Raw genomic sequence first — 20,437 nt, 5'->3', positions numbered from 1 at the left:
AGGTCTCTATACAGGCAGACTATGTATCCTTTGATATGTTGCAAATATTTTTTTCTGAATTGGTTAGGAATCTTTTATAATTTAATTCTTTACAAGTGGAGGGATAAGAACACAACTATGGTGCTAACTACTGGTTTCAAAACCTTGATAACACTTTCTAGCTAAAAAAACTTTAGCAAATTACTCCATCAGAACCTGTCAGTTTGTATATGAGAAGAATATGTAATTCCATAGGCTTTTGTGAGGATCCATTTTTTTTTCTTAACTCATGTAAGTTTAGTTAATCTACCTAAAGTGCTTAGAACAGTGCTCAGAACAGTGCTCAGCACATACTAAGCTTTATGTAACTGATGCTTGCAGTGATGATGATCACAGATAACATAATGGAGCCACTGTATTAGTCTTATTTGGTAATTAAAAATTTGTTTAGAACTACCTCTTTATTTGAAATACTTATATTAATAAATCAAAATTTCCAACTTCTTGTGCATGTTGAAAACTTTCAGTAAGGATCTCTTGGGTACAAAATACGGTCCCAGTGACTCAAAATTTATTTTATGAACATTATTCTAAAGCCATACTAATCTTGGAAGTCTAAATTTCTTTTTTTAATAGCAAAAACACAAAACAAAACAAACCACCACCATGTTGAAGTTTTTTATTTTGCTAAAATGTACGAACAGAATACAACTATCCACATTTTACGGTTTCTAAACATATAACCACTGATGGCTTCCAAAAGATGCTGATGTTCTTCATAGTTAAGATGCTTGATGTTCTGTGAAAGCCCAACGTACCTTCCACTCTACCCACCAAGCCAGTCTACTTCAGAAGTCCTGCCGTATGTTTTCTTTGTTTGCCTCTCCGTGTTGCTGCTTCATTTGAAAGAGCTCATTTTCTAATTGTACAATAGTCCTTTCAATCTCATAATTCTTACTGACCAGGGATACCCAGCTAGAAAAGAAAACAGACGGGAAAATTACCTAAAGCGAAATTTCTCTTACAAGATGTTTATAGTATACACAAAACTATACACATTTATCGTACACACATTTTTAACCAGTATATACATTTTTAACCATAATACTAACCTTCACTTTTAGCTTTACATTTTCAAAAGCTGAGGCACAATTAGGGGGAAAAGTGAGTAAAGGGTATGTATACAGGACCGCTCTGTACTACTTCTTAAACTGCATGTGAACCTACAATTATCTCAAAATAAAACGTTGAAAAAAAGAACAAATTAGAAAGAGCTGAAGAGATATGAGAGAGTGACTGAAGTTAGTATTTATTTCGGTTAGAAAAGGATAGAAAATAAGGCAAAGGCAATAGTTAAAAATGAAGAAATTTCTACAGCTGCTAAGACAGAATTCCACAGATTCAAAGAATCTTCCCCTTCTCTCAGAAAAAAATCTCTAGGACAAATGAACACACATGTACATGCAGAAGATTATATCAATCTGAAGAAGAGTGTGGAAAGATGCAGTAATAGACTGATAACATGGGGTACTCAGAAGATGAGGGGAAGGTGGAATAAGGACAATGGTGTGGGTAATGGAGGCAGAGAGATTAGGGAAAGAGCAAGTCAAAAAAGAAAAGAAACGATTAAAAAAATGACTATATTCAGAGATTTGTATAAATTTATTTGAATATATGAAGAACAATGTTGAGGAAACAAAATATATAAACAAGGGGGGAAAACTCCTGAGATATACACAAATGATCAAGAAAGTAAGGAATTCCCCTCCCGTAAGAGTTTAAAAAAGCAGTGGTTCAATTTTTTGTTTGTAACTCTAACTTCCTTTCAAGCTCATACTTCAGAAACAGGCAGAAGCAGTGAAGACTGGGATTCCGGAAAGGCATTTCTTAGATACTTGTGGCACTCTATTTGAATACTGTTTGAATCATATTGTTGAATCCTGATCTTAACACATGCCAAACAATTTAAAAGGTGATGGAATTACAGATACTCACGTTGACTCCATTTCTCTTAATTTAGATCCAGCTGTGAGTTGCATGTTCTTTCGTTGCCAGTTTAAGTCTTGAATATGTTTCCTGTAAAAAAAAAAAAAGATATTTATACAGCCCACCTAACTCTAACATAAGATTAAAATCAACAGAAAAGTCTATAATTAACATGTCTTTAACTGCTTAAGAATGGACAGGCCCTCCTTTCCTGTGCTTTTCCTTCTCTCTGACAGCTTTCCTTCAGTTTTGGTGAGTATTCTTTCAGATACTTTCCTGTATGTATATATACATACAGAGGTTAGGGTGTGTGTGTGTGTTTAATATAAATCATATTATACGTACTATTCTACTACTTTTTCCTTCTAAAAGTATCATTTCAATAATTGCAAACTGCAAATGACCCCAGAGAGATGTTTTCAGATCTCACGTCTATTTCTTTTCAACTCAGGTAGGGCAAACCCAACACTAAACACTGGACAGAGTGGATCATCAATTATTTACTCTCATATGACTATAGTCCAGTGGTTCCTTTTTCTTCTCACTGTATTTACTAAGGATTCACCTAAACTTCATTCTAAAATAGAAAGAAAAACAATTTACCTTAACTTCTGAAGCTCTTTCTGTGCGTGCTCAATCATATGAACTAGATTTCTAAAAAAGAAAATCAGATTAATGTACATTAAAATCAAATAGTGCTAACTGAAAGTATACTGTCTAGTTGACACAAGGTCAAGTTTTTTTGCTAAAAATAAGCCAGTATTTTTTGAGTTCCCTGTGCCAGACATCACGTTAGACACACTACAATACTAACCTAATTCTCACAAGAGTTCTATGAGGTAGACATCATTATCCCCATTTCACAGGTTAGGACACTGTATTCAGATTAAGTAACTTGGTCAAGGTAACAAACATGATTAAGTCTCAGAGGTGAATTCAGGTCTTATAAACTCTTGAACCCAAGCTGTTTACTAGAATTATGCTTTTGTTACTTGTATCACATCTTAGGGAATATCTCACGAGTGCACTCATTTTACCACTCATGAGTACACCTCCTTTTATCTCTATTTCTTCACCTACATTTAGTATGTCACTCTCTCCTCCTGTCTACTGCTAACCAGAGAGAAGAAAAGAACTGTTGTGGAAGGCTGCAGATTCAGATTCCAGTCCAAATCAGCTCTAACCAGCAGAGGGGAGAAGTTGAGTTATACAGAGTTCCCTGCAGTTATCATTAGAGAAATGGTTCAAGGGTAGAGTTCAATCTCTCTCTTTTCTTAAACTACAGCTTTACTAAGATATAATTCACATACCCTATCAATTTCCTCTTAAGGCAGGAGAGTCCATTTCAACCATACTGGCTCTATTATGCTCTGGCTCTAGATCCAGTATTATTTTCGGGCTTTGTGACTCAAATTTCCTGCTTCTCTTCTGAGTAAATTCTCCTATCTCTACCAACTGATTTTCAAAAACTAACTCTAATTCTATACAAATTTGGTCTCCAAACAGTGGTGCCTCTCCAGGCTTTCTTTCAGCTCATCCCACTTTGACAATTATTCCACCCTGAAGACAATAAAGGTTAGTACTCTATTCCTGACCTCTGACCGTTAATAGGGAACTTTTCTTTGAATCACCTCTTTCTGAAAGCCCAGCTTATTTGTTGTCTTCTCCCTTCTTCTAGCTTCCCTCTTAAACACACAGGTCCCTCCTCAAGTATTAAGAATGCTGAAACTGACCACATCATACCATGGGAATCAGAAGACTTGGGGTCTAGTCTCAGCTCTGCCCTAAATAGCTATGCTTCCTTGGATGAGTCATTCGATATCACAAGGGCTAAATCTGTTTATCTGTAAAATTAGGGGCTGACCTTGAAGGTTTCCCTTCAGTTTCAAGTAAAGAATTCTCTCCTTATTAGAAACATCCATTGGGTTTGGAGGAGACAAAATAATGGGCAAAAGAAAGACCGACACTAGAAAGTGTTATGCAATTAAATGGAAAACAAGTGACGCGCATAGTGATTTGTATAGTTACTCAAAAGATGGAGAGTACCAGAGGCAGAATTTTAATCAGGGAAGAAAAGGAAACAGATTAAAGTCATGCCTTGAATAAGCTGAATTTGTGTAGAATAGTTAAAAGGTATTTCAGGAGGAGGTAAGGCCTGAGTAAAGGCTCGGAGGCAGATTTTATGACAGTCACCAAAGAGGGGACTAGACTTTTGCTTTGAGTATCACATTAAATAGCCTGGACCTTCCTCGGTCCACGCTGCCCGCAGCCGCAGCCCATCGGCCAACCCAGCATCCGCCGCCACCGCAGCCGTGGGAGTGCAGGTGGAGACCTTCTCTCCCGCAGACGGGCGCACCTTCCCGAAGCGCGGCCAGACCTGCGTGGTGCACTACACGGGATGCTTGACGGTGGAAAGAAATTCGATTCCTCCCGGGACAGAAACAAGCCCTTTAAGTTTGTTCTGGGCAAGCAGGAGGTGATCTGAGGCTGGGAAGAAGGGGTTGCCCAGATGAGCGTGGGTCAGACAGCCGAGCTGACTATCTCCCCAGACTATGCCTATGGTGCCACTGGGCACCCAGGCATCACCCCACCCAATGCCACGCTCATCTGTGAGGTGGAACTTCTAAGACCGGGGTGACAGGAGTGGCCTCCTCCCTGAGCTCCCCATTCTTGGAGGTGCCACAGAAGGATCTGGCGCCTCCAGACGCACACAGCGAGTCTGTATTCCACTACACTCTTTGTATAAACATCTTCCCAGACTGAATGTGTCCTGTCACCGGCTTTGCTCTTCCCCTTTCTCCTCCTATGTGTGTTGACCTGAAGTATATGCCATAAACCTCAAATTACTCAGTTTGTTTTTGTTCTGGGGTGAAGATTGAGTTTTAGTCCTTTGGATCTAGGTTTCCAATTAAGTATTAGTCAAGTATTAACAACACAAGTGATGAGTTAACTTCAGACTAGGAATTGGTGTTGGGGGGGCGGGGTGCAAGAATCTTTATTTTATTGGATGGAAGTTTTATCTATTATATATTAAACGCTCTTGCTGCTGCACTGCAAAGCCATAGCAGATTCAAGGCGCTTTTGAGGGCCGAATTATTCTCCAAGTTGAGAGATGTCATCGGGTTGAATTGAAAGCCCTACCCAAAACTGCAGTGGGAAGGGGGAGAGCACTTGCCTCCACTGCCCCACCCTCACCCTCCTCGTAGACCCTCTGCCTTTTGAAAGCAGATCGTTTTCACTGAGATGTTGAACATTGCAGATGTCTGTTCCCTGAGATCTCTGAAACCTTCATGGCCTGGCCTTTGTTTTTTGCTTCCATCCTGTGGTTTTTCTAATGGATGGATATCCAGGGTTTTTGTAACTGCATAGCTATCCAAGCTCTACTTCCTAATTTTTAAGAACTTTAATAGAAAGTTAAATTGAAGATGCTGTTTGTAGACACTTAACTCCCATGAAAGCCAAGCCATCATGACAAATCCTTGAGTGTTGTCTTAAGAAAATGATGCTGGTCACCACAGCTTCAGCAACTCCTGTTTTTTGATGCTCAGCTTCCCATGCTGATCTCAGAGTTTCCTGGCTTCTCCTTGCCCCCTTTCACCCCTTTGCTGTCCTGTGTAGTGATCTGGTGAGAGAAATTGTTGCCTACTCCCCCGGCCTACCCCTATACCCTGCACTTACATGATTGCAATAAAAGTGCTTTATGCTGGCTTTTCTCAAAAAAAAAAAAAAAAGCCTGGACCTTAAGTAAAGAATAATTATTAAAGCTTTACAGCTTTAATTATGAAAGCAATGTTCAATCTGCGGCATCTCTTTCCCCTCTGCCCCCCATCTGTGTTAGCCTCCATTCCTAGAATGTTCTCACTCTCCTCTAAACATCCATATTTCACCCTTTTCTGAAAACCTTGTACACTGCTGATAGGAATGTAAATTGGTGCAGCTACTATGGAAAACAGTATGAAGGTCCCTCAAAAAACTAAAAGTAAGTAAAAAAAAAAAAAGTTAAAAAAAAAAAAAATTAAAAGTAGAACTATTAATACCAAATGATTCAGCAATTCCACTCCTGGGCATGTATCTGAAAACAAAATGAAAATTGTAATTTGAAAAGACACATGCATCCCAATGTGTGTAGCAGCACTATTTACAATAGCCAAAACATGGAAGCAACCCAAGCGCCCATCTACAGATGGCTGAATTTAAGATGTGGCACATACATACACATCAGCAATGGAATTACTACTCAGTCATACAAAGGAAGTATTGCCACATGCAGCAATGTGGATGGTGCTAGAGAATATTATGCTCAGTGAAATAAGTCAGAGACAAATACTGTATGATACCACTTATATATGGAATCTCAAAAAATAATACAAATACAATATACACACAAAATAGAAACAGACTCACAGATATAGAAAACAAACTTGTGGTTAACAAAGGTGAGAGAAGCGGAGGAGGGACAAATTAGGGATAGGTAACAGATACAAACTATTATATGTAAAGGAGATAAGCAACAAGGGTATACTGTATGGCATTGGGAATTATACCCATCGTCTTGTAATCACCTATAATACAGTATAATCTGCAAAAATACCAGATCACTATGCCATACATCTCAAACTAACACAAAACTCAACTACACTTCAATAATCCCCACCCTCACATCTCATCCTCTTACAGTGGACCTAATCCTTAATGTCCCCTTCTCGGATTTCTACAGTTTACAGACCACAATGCCTCCATACTGCCAAAATGAACTCCTTGGTTATCTGGCCTAGAATATCTTGCCTCCTCAAGTAGATAAAGAAAGCTTCTTGAGAACAAAAATCACATTTTTCATTTTGTGAAATACATGCTGTTTTGGATTGATTTGTTCTCTTAAACTTCTTAATCGTCCTAACTCCCGTGTTCCTTTATTTGCCTTGCAATGTTCTCAATAGAGACTAAACTGTTTGTTCTGCAGTTTCTTACATTCTGGATTTTGCCCACAGATCCTTATGTGACCAAAGAAGTTTAAACATGATTCTGAAAACTTGAGAAAAGCTATTTATCATTTTGTGATTTTTGCTTTACTGTTTCAGGAATCATACTCTAACAAACGGTTTTATACAGTCATGAGAGTCAATGGCCTTAAACTGTTAATAGAAACGTGGGATTTTAGGGCTCAAAGAAGCCATGGAGATCATCTAACCACTAACTTTTACGAATTGGAAACTGAACCTTAAATACCATAGACAGCAAAACCTAAAGCTAAAGCTAGTTCTGTGGGAAAAAATAGGAGTTCAGTAGCACTCTTGTTTCTGGTGTTAATTCTCTGCTTACAATCAATTCTCATTATCTGCAGATTCTGTACAAATGAATTTGCCCATTAACTCAAATTTATTTGTAACCCCCAAATCAATCCTTGCAGAGTTCTGTGATCATTCATGGATGTGCTCAGAGCAGCAAAAAATTCAGAGTTGCTGAACATGTGCATTTCCAGCTAAAGAAGAACAAAGGGATACTCCACCTTCTTGTTTCAGGTCTCATGCAGAGATAACCAGAGGAGAGAGTTTAATTTCCAACTGTGGCAAGCTACTTAACACTTCCGAACTTTGTCTTCTCTTTTATAAAATAAATAAAATACAGAATCTGTCAGGGTGAGTTGTTATAAAGTGTGTAAGATTATCATCTATGTGAGATGTGTATATATACACACGTACGTATTTCTCCCAAATACTGAAATGGTTCAGTATTTACTAATTCAGTATTCAAGGCCACTTTAAAAAGCAGAAAGCACGACTAATGAGAGCTGACTGTAAAAGCACCGCCCCCCACATTAAGGATTATAGTCTACTACCAAGCTGTTTTGTAAATCAAACCTCAGAACTTGTTACCGCAACGTTATACAATAAATGTGTTAGGTTTAGGTCCCCTTAAACAGGTGGGATGGGTTTTAAAAAAAAAGGTTTCTTACTCATTATACACTTTCCAGGCATTGCATCCATGCTGGGACATTAGTTCCAAATTCTCAATTCGGACTGCCTGATGCTCTAACTGCGCCATAGAATTGTTTACGCACTCTTGCCATGCAGTGATGTCATTTTTCTGACCGGAGGAAGGGGCTGGAAGTTCATATCTGAAATTAAACAACAATGAAATAAAACCACATATTCCTCCAACTCTTTCTCTCTACTCCCAACAGAATGCCTCGTAGGTCTACACACACTGTAAAAACAGAAGACTGGAAAAAAAAACCAACCAGAGATAACATGTAGGCCTTGCAATAATAAGAAGCCTATTTATCCTAAGAATCAATTTACAAATAAGATCTAGCATTACGATATACAGTAACAAATAACTGTTCACTTCAATGTGAAATGATACAATAAGCTAAAGTATGCATTCACATAAAGGACTGTTATATTAGCTATTAAATGTTACTAAAGAATACTTAGAATATTAAAATGTTTGTAATACATTAAGGGAAAAAATCAGGATATGAAAAACTATGCTATCATTTTGTAAAACACACCTACATCTATCCACCTTCCTACCCACATATCTACATCTCTCTAGAGAAAAAAATGGCAAAGGTATACAATGATTTTTACATTTCACACTTAAGTCTTTTCTCTATTTTTAATAATACCCAGTCCTTCAGTACTGCCAATATAGCCAGCAACATACACTCTTCATAAATCCCAGCTCCTTACTGAGTTGCTACAAACTAACTTTCATTTCCATTTTCTTATTGTTATTAGATATTGTAAAAACTTCACATCATTCCTATGAAAAATTGAGGTACATGCAGCTGAGACTAAGAAGTGATAAACTATTTTCTTTTTTTAAAAAAGCAAACTTTACACATGCATCATAAATGTAGCATTTTGAGAACTTCAAATCATAACCCACAATAAGAAATATTTTACACTGTGACACAGTATACAAATACACGTAACTGAACAGAAGTTTCCAAAAACAGTACTTAACTTTACATGCAACGCGTTCTGATACTTCAAAAAAGTTCTGTGATGTCCTACTATAACTTCACAATCAACTGCTTAATGGATTATAACCTACTTATGGGTTTAAAATATGCTGTTATGAAAGAGCTACCATCGTGAAAACCTTTAGAGCAGAAGCACCTAGAAATGTGAGAACTAAAGAGTCTTAGAAGTTTTTCTGCTTTTATCATGTCAGGCCACATAGGAAATGGAGCACGAGAAAAGACGAAATCTGGTCCTTTGGTTCTATAGGCTCAAATCCCTCTTATAATCTGTATGTATGCTGAGAGGATAACCCCACTGTTCATGTGGCCCTCTCTGCTCTGCCAGATTATATACTGGTGTTCATTTCATAGTTATCTTAGAGCTGAAGGGGACCTCAGATGGTAAGCAACCCAATTCTCCATTTTAGAGAAAGTAACAAAAGAATGTTTCGGGTTTTTTCCCTGAGGAAGGAGAAACAGTTTTGTAGTAAAGTGGTATGGGAAGGGAGATAATAGAACCAAAGTCAAACTATGCAGGCACTCTGAGTTTACTAACACTGTCTGTGTAACAGTGAAGCACTACATGTCTAATCAGGAACATGTCCTTGGGAATTCTTCAACATGAACTTACTTTTCCATTCTCTTGTTATTGGATTTTAAAGAGTTTACATTTAAATGATGGTGGAAAGAACATTTTTGAACATTAACAAGATTATATAAACCACGAGTGTAACTATTATATGAAAAAACATGTATAATATAAAAGCAGACAAGTTTTTTTCCTTTTCCACATTTATTTGAACATGCTACATAAGTTATCAGTAACCTCAGATATGCAGATAACACCACATTGATGGCAGAAAGTGAAGAACTAAAGAATTCTTGATGAAAGTGAAAGAGGAGAGTGAAAAGTTAACTCAACATTCAGAAAACTAAGATCATGGAATCTGATCCCATCACTTCATGGCAAATAGATGGGGAAACAGTGACAGATTTTATTTTTGGGGGCTCCAAAATCACTATAGATGGTGACTATAGCCATGAAATTAAAAGACGCTTGCTACTTGGAAGAAAAGTTATGATCAATCTAGACAGCTTATTAAAAAGTAGAGACATTACTTTGCCAACAAAGGTCTGTCTAGTCAAAGCTATGGTTTTTCCAGTAGTCATGTATGGATGTGAGAGTTGGACCATAAAGCAAGCTGAGCACCGAAGAATTGATGCTTTTGAACTGTGGTGTTGGAGAAGACTCTTGAGAGTCCTTCGGACTGCAAGCGATTCAACCAATCCATCCTAAAGGAAATGAGTCTTGAAGATTCACTGGAAGGACTGATGTTGAAGCTGAAACTCCAATACTTTGGCCACCTAATGTGAAGAACTGACTCACTGGAAAAGACCCTGATGCTGGGAAAGACTGAAGGCAGGAGGAGACGGGGATGACAGAGGATGAGATGGTTGGATGGCATCACCAACTCAATGGACACTGAGTTTGAGTAAACTCCAGGAGTTGGTGATGGACAGGGAGGCCTGGTATGCTGCAGTCCATGGGGTTGCAGAGTCAGACACAACTAATGAACTGAACTGAACTGAACTGACAGTTGTTTTACTAATAATTTAAAATTAAAGAATGATCTGAGCCCAGCTGAACCAAGAATAGGACTTACCGTTTCATACTGAGCAATTCAATTGGTTGTCGAGCAGCCAGTCTTTCAAATTCATTTCTCATTATGTCTGTCTGATATATAAATTGAAGAAAGAATTATTTCCAAAATCATATCAACGAACAAATTAAAAACCACCAAACAAATAATGGATCTAACCTTCTTAAATACTTATACTTTACTACTACCTATAATAATGGATCATCCCCCCATCATCAACTCTTCTCTGGAGTCAGTGCTCTCTAGAATGTGGAAAAGTGCACAGGCACACACCCATTTCATATGTAAAGGGGCCCCCAAAGAAAAGCTGTTTTTGTTGTTTAATCACCAAGTCATGTCTGACTCTTGTGACCTCATGGACTATAGCCCTCCAGGCTCCTCTGTCCATGTAATTTTCCAGGCAAGAATACTGGCGTGGGTTGCCATTTCCTCTAGGGGATCTTCCCGACCCAAGGATGGAACCCATGCATTGGCAGGTGGATTCCTTACCACTGAGCCACCTGAGAAGCCTCTAACAGTTTTACTATTTTCAAAAAAATTTGGTATAGTTCTACCTCTTTAGGTCAACATCCTATTTCATTTAGACTAAAGAGTAAGCTAAAAAGGTGTTCTAGAAGTCCACATTCACTGTTTAAATGCAAAACTTAATGCAAAACTGTTTAAAAGTTTTGCATTAAGTATGTCTTCTTGGAGAAAGCCTTTTCTGGACTACTGCTGAGCTTCACACGACTCTAAGAAAATATGGTTATTTAGTTTCCTGTAGAAACTAAGGCATTCTAGATAGAACCCTATGCACAGTGACAGAGTAAAAATTAACAATTAGGTAAGAAAGAAACTACAAATATACAGTACAAGCTATCTTCAGCCATGTAACCTCAGAGCCCTTACCTAATTCACGTGACAAGTGACAGATCTGAAATTTTAACTTAACTCTCTTCAAAGACTGAGACAGCACTCACAGAGCTAAGTTATAAAAGGAATTCTAGGCATAAATGGCATACATTAAGCATTCATTAAACTGGCTTAGAAGCTCTTCATACATTCAGTGATAAATATTTGGGTGCCTATTTTCTGTTTTAAGTGAAAACACAGTGGTGAAGAAGATGAAAAAGATCCCTGCTCATGGAGCATTCTCATCTCAGTTTAGACAGCTGTTCCTCAATCAAACTTTCTGAAGCAGTCACCGAGTCACTCTACATCATATTATTACTTTAATTCTCTGTACAGCTTTATCAACAATCTCATATTTTCTGATTTATCTGTCTCACACTCTAGAATGTAAACTCCTGTTCTCTAATAATTTGTGAAGAATCAATCTTCAGAAACAGTTGTTAAATGAACTAATCAAAGAGCGGTTTCAAAAGCAGTTTGAGGAGTGCTTAAGTTCTTGGGCAAATTAGCCTAAGCTCCAGTTTTCCCATCTAAAAAATTGGAATATTAAACATATATAGTTTACACAGTTTTTTTAGGACTGAGATAGTGAGCACAGTATACTATTAGCTCCCACTATAAAAAGTGCTAAATAATCAGTATACTAATTACTAAGATAGGAAGCACAGAAATAATCAGTATACTAACTATAAAGATAGGAAGCACCAGGTTATATCTAAGAGAGCTAAACACAAAACTGGCTCAAGTTTTTGTGACTGAATGCAATTATCTGAAACTTTCAGAAATCAAGCTAATAAGGACTCATTACTGTCCTTAATTCTTAATGTGGTAACATCTATTTGGGTAACAACATTTAGAAAAAATCATGGGAAAACAAGTGTGTCAGTAGGAACATCTCTCTTCTACTTAAAATTTAACCACTATTTTTTTGAGTCCGTGATGCTATCCAACCATCTTATCCTCTACCGCCCACTTCTCCTCACCAACTCAATAGACATGAGTTTGAGTCAGTTCCGGGAGACAGTGAAGGACAGGGAGGCCTTGGCGCTGCAGTCCATGGGGTCTCAGAGTCAGACACGCCGAAGCGACTGAACAATTAGACCCTGAGCAGTATTTTGGATGGGCTTCCTTGGTAGCTCAGTTGGTAAAGAATCTGCCTGCAATGCATAAGATTCGGGTTCGATTCCTGGGTTGGGAAGATTCCCTGGAGAAGGAAATGGCAACCCCACTCCACTATTCTTGCCTGGAGAATCCCATGGGCAGAGGAGTCTGGCCGGCTACATATAGTCCACGGGGTTGCAAAGTGCCGGACACGACTTAGCGACTAATCTACCACCCACAGTGTTTTGGGTGCACTTCTAGGCAAAATATCTAAACGGTTTAGCATGGTTCACTTAGATATTATTTGTCTCTACAATCAACGACGTACATTCAGTAAATATTTAGGCTTTGAAACAAAGGCCGCAATCCTGTGGCTCTCAGAAGCTTAGGTAATTAGGCTTTTGTGTATTTTAAAAAACAGCCTAGATCACTTGTTTTATACTTAGAGGAAGAGGATCCCTTTGAGAATTTACGCAAAAACCTATCCTGGAAAGACGTAACACTAATTTTTGCATTGTTAGGTCAGTCTGTGGAGCCCTAGTAAGTCTTGTGGGTCTCAGAACTCTGGAAGAGGCTTATCTATGCAGCTATTTTCAACTGACTGACAATACTAACAACAGGGTAAGTAGTAGTGAAGCAAGTAACACTTAAGCTGGAATTTACAATTCACTTTTAAGTGAAAGCTTTTAAGGCAAAGGCTCTCGATCCAAAGGGGTTCACTGTGCGCTGGGCTCAAAACATCACACTTACCTCAAAAGCAGAATAATCTGGGGCCGTCAGGTAGCTTAGATAGTTCTTCGTAGGTCGGTATCTACGAGTTTCCTCCTCCACCAACGCCGCAGCCTAAGGACGAAAAGAAGACAGGGTACGAGCAGCAAATTGTTAGGCGCTTCTTCCGGCACTATGGGCCAGCCAGCGCTGAGCCAGTTACACAAAACCCCGAACTTACCGCTTCGCGAACACCAGGCGCTTCGTAACCCTGATCAAAATACGGCAGCGCATCCACCACAACCTCCCCAGCCACCAAACCAGTGCCCGCCATCCTTAGGTTCACTGGAGCTTTCTAAGTCTGCGCCGGTTCAGGTTCACTTCAATACGCCAGTGCCCGACGCTAACGTAATCACGTCACCTGCGCCCGACACTAACGTAATGACGTCACCTGTGTATCTGCTTTGGCGCACGCCCAGTTGTTAATTCTGAGGGCGCGCCCGCTAGAAATTGCCCGGCCATTTTTGTTTTGGTCGGATATGACGTCACTTCTTGGTTTCCCAGAGTCCCCGGTACGTCTGTTTCCTGTCCCCGCTTGCTCCATCTTTTTGCCGTCGACTGGCAGCCAAGTGCGTGGGATTTGGGGCTTTCGGTTTCGACCAGGATTCGAGTATGTGGAAGTGTAATCCTTTAAAATCTTTGGAGGGAACTGGCTGCAGGATTTGGCAGGGAGAAAGATACTGGGTTCCCACCTCGGCATTACTCTCCTAACCTTCCCCCTTCTTCCCTTAAACTTCTTTCCCTTTGCAGTTCCTTGCTGTGTTCCCACTATTCTTTGTTCTCGGCGTCCTGAGAAGCTTTGCAGTGACTAAATGCAGGGAGTGGGCTCTAGTCTCCAGTTAAATTGCGAAGCTTTAGGTCTGCAGTAGGAAACGAACCTGATCTCTCCGCCCCAGGGCGAGATGGGTGACTGCACGTTAATCCCATCTTTTAAAAAGGCTGATTTTTGCCTTCAGGGCGTGTCTAAAATCCAGTCATTTTGCCTTTACACTCTTCTCATTGCCTCCAGCCACTCCTGCTATTGCTGATGCCCAGTCCCTGGTCCCTGGCTTCCAGTTCCCTTTGATAGTAGCACTATATACTGTGCCCGGTGTGCAAATCTAGACCCCGACTTCGCCAAGAGCTTGAAAATGTTGGCCACGGTTATTAGGCTTGGTTACTCTAGGACTGTTTATCCTTTACCTACCTTTAGATAAGTGTGTTAGCTATAGATTTAAATGAAGTAAAAGATCTTTACAATTTAAGCAATTTTATTTCAAATTCTCCAAGAGACCCATGGTATTTTTTTGTGTTTATTCATTAAAAGATCTGTGAACAACATTTTATACAAATCTTGAGCGATTATCTTACAAACATGTCCAGAATTCGTAATTCTTTACAAAAACAAAACAAAACAGACTTAAGGAAGCAGCTTCAGATGGGAGGGATAAAAATAAGACTCCCATTCCTGAAGTAAAGGGCTCCTCACAGAGGGATAAACACTCAATTCCCAGTTACTGATTGTTCCCTCAGGGTGGGAGTGTCAGAAGAGACCAAATGGGGAAATGTCTGGTAAAAGTCCCACTGGGGTAAGCTGCTTAATAAACTTTTTTTTTTTTTTTTTTAAAGACAAGGGCTCAGTTCTATTTTCTGGACCCACATCTGTAGGAATTGTATTATACAGCACCCATCTTACATGTTGTCTGCTTCAGATCCATCCACACACACCTGAATGGGTTGTAATGACAATACTGTACAAGTCAGTAAGTTGTATCATAACAACAATGTTTTAAGTTTGAATATTTTTTATGCAGTTAAAGCCATCAGCAGGAGTTGAAGAAAACAAACTGACACTTGCTATAACATTTATCAATTAAAATTACACCATGGCTGACAAATTTCTCTTTCAAATCACTGCTACTACTTTAGATATTAAAAGTTGGGGTGATTATGTGGTGTGTGCCCAGGAAATGTCCATATTCTGAGTCCAATTTAGAGAAAAAGCCCAACATTTCTAAAAGAACCAAGAAGAGAGTCTCAGCTGGACACCTGTAGCATGACGTCCTGTATCCTCAGAGCTGCAAGTTGGCTCTGGCGCACTTCAGCTTAAAAAACAAAACAAAACAAAAAAAACCTTTTCCAACAGCTATAATCCCACAGAGCCCAATTTTCTATCTGTAGGAATAACCAGCTTTGTGTTAAAAAATGAATAGTCCTGGCTTCAGTTTATTGAAACTCTCTGAATTCCACTTTCTTCATCAGTGAAATGAGAGATGCAAACAGTTGATTTAAAGACTAAATTAAAGATGACATACACACACATACCATTCATGGCCCAAGAAGGACCCTGAAAAAGAAGGTAGTTTTCATGCCCTTGAGACAAAATTTTCCTATTAGCTATATATATTTTTTCTCTTTGGCCATGTCACACAGCACGTGGGATCTTAGCTCTCTGACCAGAGATGAAACTGTGTCCCCTGCAGTGGAAGTGTGGAGTCTTATGCATTGCACCACCAGGGAAGTCCCCCTATTAGCTATAATTTCCCAGTGTTTAATGTTGATACATGAGGGACAAGTTACCCAAGTGCCATACAATGTGGAAGGAATGTTGTAGGGTGTCTATTTTTATAAGATACTCAACAACAGTGTTAATAAATAGGACTTCCATGAGAGATTCCCCTAGCTTTAAACACTCCTCCCCGACCCCCGCCCCTAAAAAAAGAGATGAGTATATTCCTTAAACAGCCCATAGGTTTAAAGCTGCCATGGAATTTCAGTGATGAGAATTATGTGTGAAGGGCTTGTGTCGTCTACTTCTATCATGCCTCCCTAGTACCTTAAATGCAGCACTTTTCTCGCTGTGCTCATCTTTGAGCTGTTTTTAAAAATGCAACACCATGTCCTTCTCTTGTATAAAAGATAAGTGCCTTCGTCGGCTAAACTCAAAACACAAAAGAATGAGCCAAGACTCAAAAGGCCACTTGAAAAAATCTGGAGGCAGACAGAATAAAGGAAGTATAGGTTCCAGACTACTCCCAACAATTCTCCAGTGATTCTACAGCAGCAACAGGAGAATCCTCCAAGAACCCGGCCCACTCTGTAACCTTTCAACATTCTGTAGAATACTTCAGGGCACCCTGATTCTTGGAAAAATAGTTTCTTTGGCACTTTCTGTTCTATTCAGGATGGAGGCAGTCAAGATTTCATTTCTTCTGCAGAAATTTCATTTTACTTCCTAAAGGAAAAAAAGAGTGACCTCTCATTAGTTCATTTTTATTTAGGATACATTATTTGATGCAAGGGATTAAACCTAGTCATTCAGAACAGCCCAGGAGTAAGCTGCCATCTCAAGTTATCAGTTGATGTGTTTAACCACCAAAAAACCCAAACCAAACATACACACACAGAACCCCCAAATGTCTAATTGTAGACATAGAAGGAAACTCAGACATCATCTAATTCCGCCATTTTCAAATCTGACTGCAGGTTAAAATCGCTTTTCCTGTTCTCCAGAGATTTCCTGGAGCCTGGTGAGGGGTGGGAGTGGATTTTATTAATTGTTTTTTTGCTGCACCTTGCAGCCTTCAGTGTGGGATCTTAGTTTCCCAAGAAGGGAGTGAATCATGCCAATTGCAGTGGAAGCTCCAAGTCCTAACCATAGGACCTCCAGGGAATTCCCTGAAGTTTCATTTATGTTCTCCAGAGAGTATAATATTGTAGTCACAGTTGAAAACCACTGATCTAATCTAACACTGTGGTATAAAGATGAAGTAACAGCCCTAGGCATAATTTGAAGTGTAAAATTAAGAGACTTGCAGGAAATCTTCTTTTGTTTCGGATGCCCACTGAAGGCCTTAGGCATAATTTGAAGTGTAAAATTAAGAGACTTGCAGGAAATCTTCTTTTGTTTCGGATGCCCACTGAACCAGGTATTTGGTTTTTTTTTTTTTGAACCAGGTATTTTTAACCTGGAGTGCATGGATGGGCTTCAAGGGGGTCCATGAACACCCTAAAAGTATATGCAAAATGTGTTTATATGCTCTAAGGGTATTCTTCTGGGAAAAGGTGCAGTTTTTAATAAGATTCTCCATGGGCTATGGCCTAGAAAAGATGAATAACTATGATATGCAAAATTCTTATATCATGAGGAAGCTTCATCTGATGAAAACAGTCCCATGGAAAACTCTGATGGAGAATCCTAACCTCTGAGAGTCTTGCCATTCTCCAAACACTGTGGAAACAGGGTCATGATTTCTGGTCACTGTATGTGAGGTTATGTTGTTGATGTGATGGTAAAGCTTTTGTGATAAGGCATGTTTACACAAAAGTTTGTTATCTTGTTTTTTTTTAAACTATATTTATCTAATAATAATAGGAAAACACAGCAACTTACCAAGACTTCGCAAAATTCTATTCACTCCACTGGGCTCAGACTCAGGAATTGTTTCCAAATACTGGAGCGCCCGGACCTCAAACAAACCTACAAAGAAAACTCATGCTGTTCAAACTGTCATACACTCAAGACTGAAAATCAACTGAATAAAACTCTGTGCTCATTACCAGTGTACTTCCGGAGCTAAAACAATATCACAAAATAAAATTTTTCCCATAATAAACAACTGATTGTGAGTCCTTGTAGCCTTATGTTATTTTTTTTTATATTATTTTCAAATCTTTCAAGTGCTCACTAACTACAGAGGGAGACCTTTATGATGAAACTGACCTTTCACTCCACTTTTCCGAAGCTCTCGGTCCTGGATGAATCCTGCAAACATCTGAGTTTCCATGAAGAGATCCAGGAAGTGGCGTACACTTCGGGAGGTGTGAGATTTACGAAATGGCTCCCTTTGGAATACACGCTCCCCACGCTCAGTGACAGTCATGCTCAAAGAATAATGTCCCACCAGCTCCACAAAAAACCTGACAAATGCTTCGGACACCAGAGAGTTGAGTGTCACATCTTCTGCAAAATAAAAGAAAAATGAAAGGGGAAAAAAAATCCCCTAAGTTTTGTGTTTATAGGGACACTGGCTCTGGTTATAAAAGTGACACCTAGGGAATCATAGATTAAAGATCAGAGAATAAATGTAGGAATCCTCATTCTCAGCTTTCTTGCCCTCTTCATGACCTGAAAAATAGCAAATGGCTTATATCCTTACCTTCACTGTCTTCCCACACATACTGCGGTCTGCACATTTGTAATTTCCCTGGAACTGCTCTTTCAAAGACCACCAGTGAGAACCAGCTGAGTTTAATCTACTCTTCAATTTTTATCCTGCACTTGTGCTGCCCTCGTCCTCATTCCTTCTGTCTCCCACGATTTGATGCTCCTCCTAAGTCCTCTCCTGCCTTTATGACCAAACGTTTGTTTTACTCTTGACTCTTCTTCCTCTTCCTGGGATTGGTCTTTGGACCCCTTCTCTTCAACATTCCTTTCCTTAGAGAGCTAACTGGCATGGAGAGAGAGCTGACCTTCTTTGTCAGTAATTCTCAACCTCGGATCTCCAGTCCTGATATTTCACAAAAATTCACCTTCCACACTTTCAGGCTACATATTAGGTGATCATCAACTGGCTGTCCCATTAGTATTTATATTCCTTTTGTCTAAAAGTCACCATCTAGGGAATTTCCTGCCAGTCTAGTGGTCAGGACTCTGTGCTCTCATTGCCCAGGGCACAGGTTTGATCCCTGGTCTGGGAACTAAGATACTACAAGCCGCATGGCTCAGCCAAAAGAAAAAACAGTCACCATCTCAGGTCCTTTCAGGAAATTGGTAGACTGTGAATCACATAAATAAACAATGCATGTCAAAACCAAATTCATTGTATTTCTCCACCAAATCAGTTTCTCACTCAACTTTCTAATTTCATATTGTATGATGATTATTCCATAATAAATAATAATTAAATGAGTGGTTTTACAAATGTAGTAATAATCAGTGAGGCAGACGTATCATTTCCCTTTTACAGCTGAGGAAAATCAAGCTCAAATCAAAGACATTCTCAGGTCACCTCACCCAGTACCAGAGAAGCTGCAGGACTCCCAAGTCGGGTGAATCTTAACCACTGTAATCTAGCACAATGTGTTGCAGGTTCCAGGCTCAAACCCCAGGATGAACTTAGACTCCTCCTTTTCCCTCTCATATCAAAATAGTATTGTTTTCCCCTCACAGTGTCTCTTGCTCTTTCCCATGGGCTGACTGGGAATCTGGGACTGAGGTTTAATCAGATTTCTACCATGAAACAGCTGTATAATAGTGGGCAACTTGCTTTACCTCTCAGGGCCTCTCTCTGTATCTGCGTAATGAGGTGGCTGATAGGCAGTTTCTAAGGTCTCTCCTAGCACATCTTTTTAAGTTTTTTACTTTATGTTGGAGTACAGCCAATTAGCACTGTTGTGACAGTTTCAGTGCACAGCAAAGTGCCTCAGCCATACATACGTGTGTATCCCTTCTCCCCCAAACCCCTCTCTTAACATTACATTTTTAAGTTTTTTTAAGTTATTTATTTATTTGGCTGTGTTAGGTCTTAGTTGTGGCATGTGCGATGTAGTTCCCTGACCAGAGGCTGAACCCGGGCCTCCTCTATTGGGAGCGCGGAGTCTTAGCCTTGGGATTACCAGGGAAGTCCTTATGTTTTTATTCTAATCTAGATTTCCATTATATTTTGTTCAACAGACTTTCTTCTCATCTGTTTTTTTTTCTGCAACTGAGAATCCATCACTGCTTTTATGGTCAACACTTTTGCCCCACTCTCTCATCCCTTCCAGTTATTGTCCCATCCCTCCTCCAGTTTACAGCAAAAAATTTCTTGAAGATTTGTTTATACTTAGGGAGTCCCTGTGGCTCAGCAGTAAAGAATTCCCTGCCAATGCAGGAGACTTGGGTTTAATCCCTCGGTTGGGACAATCTCCTGGAGAAGGAGATGGCAACCCACTCCAGTATTCTTGTCTGGAGAATCCCCATGGACAAAGGAGCCTGGCGGGCTACAGTCCATAGGGTCACAAAGAGTAGGACATGACTTAGCGACTAAACCACCCACTTTCTTACACCTAATTCCCCTTCTTTTAAAAATCATGCTTTTCAATACTTTATCTCCCATTCTTT

The 20,437-nt window shown here is 39.4% G+C and overlaps 2 protein-coding genes and 1 pseudogene across 2 annotated transcripts in view; 1 reads left to right on the top strand and 2 right to left on the bottom strand.

The window, feature by feature from the left end:
• Positions 1-644: 644 nt before the first annotated feature.
• On the bottom strand, positions 645-13,711 carry BCAS2 (BCAS2 pre-mRNA processing factor). Its single transcript, XM_043460086.1, has 7 exons — positions 13,535-13,711; positions 13,336-13,428; positions 10,597-10,667; positions 7,919-8,080; positions 2,569-2,619; positions 1,975-2,055; positions 645-954 (listed from the first exon to the last, which is right to left on the bottom strand). Exons 1-7 carry the CDS (start codon positions 13,625-13,627, stop codon positions 828-830), a joined length of 678 nt encoding a protein of 225 aa, XP_043316021.1. The 5' UTR covers positions 13,628-13,711; the 3' UTR covers positions 645-827.
• Positions 3,944-4,603, top strand: LOC122437352 (annotated as a pseudogene).
• Positions 13,712-14,585: 874 nt separating the features above from the next.
• Positions 14,586-20,437, bottom strand: part of DENND2C (DENN domain containing 2C) — a 57,312-nt gene continuing 51,460 nt past the window's right edge. Inside the window, 3 exon segments of the mRNA XM_043460078.1 lie at positions 14,586-16,567; positions 17,726-17,812; positions 18,056-18,292. Of these exon segments, the coding sequence (XP_043316013.1) occupies positions 16,536-16,567; positions 17,726-17,812; positions 18,056-18,292 (356 nt within the window). The 3' untranslated portion in view covers positions 14,586-16,535.

This window comes from Cervus canadensis, chromosome 2 (assembly GCF_019320065.1).
Source record: "Cervus canadensis isolate Bull #8, Minnesota chromosome 2, ASM1932006v1, whole genome shotgun sequence".
In the NCBI taxonomy this organism is placed as follows: domain Eukaryota; kingdom Metazoa; phylum Chordata; class Mammalia; order Artiodactyla; family Cervidae; genus Cervus; species Cervus canadensis.
This window is presented reverse-complemented; position numbering and strand designations above follow the sequence as displayed.

Bases quoted from the DNA above. Each gene is read 5' to 3' on its own strand.
- BCAS2 (XM_043460086.1), bottom strand. From the start codon at position 13,627: ATGGCGGGCACTGGTTTGGTGGCTGGGGAGGTTGTGGTGGATGCGCTG. The intron at 13,429-13,534 runs GTAAGTTCGGGG...TTTCGTCCTTAG, and splicing joins CGCCTGGTGTTCGCGAAGCG to GCTGCGGCGTTGGTGGAGGA. The intron at 8,081-10,596 runs GTAAGTCCTATT...GTTTAATTTCAG, and splicing joins GAATTGCTCAGTATGAAACG to ATATGAACTTCCAGCCCCTT.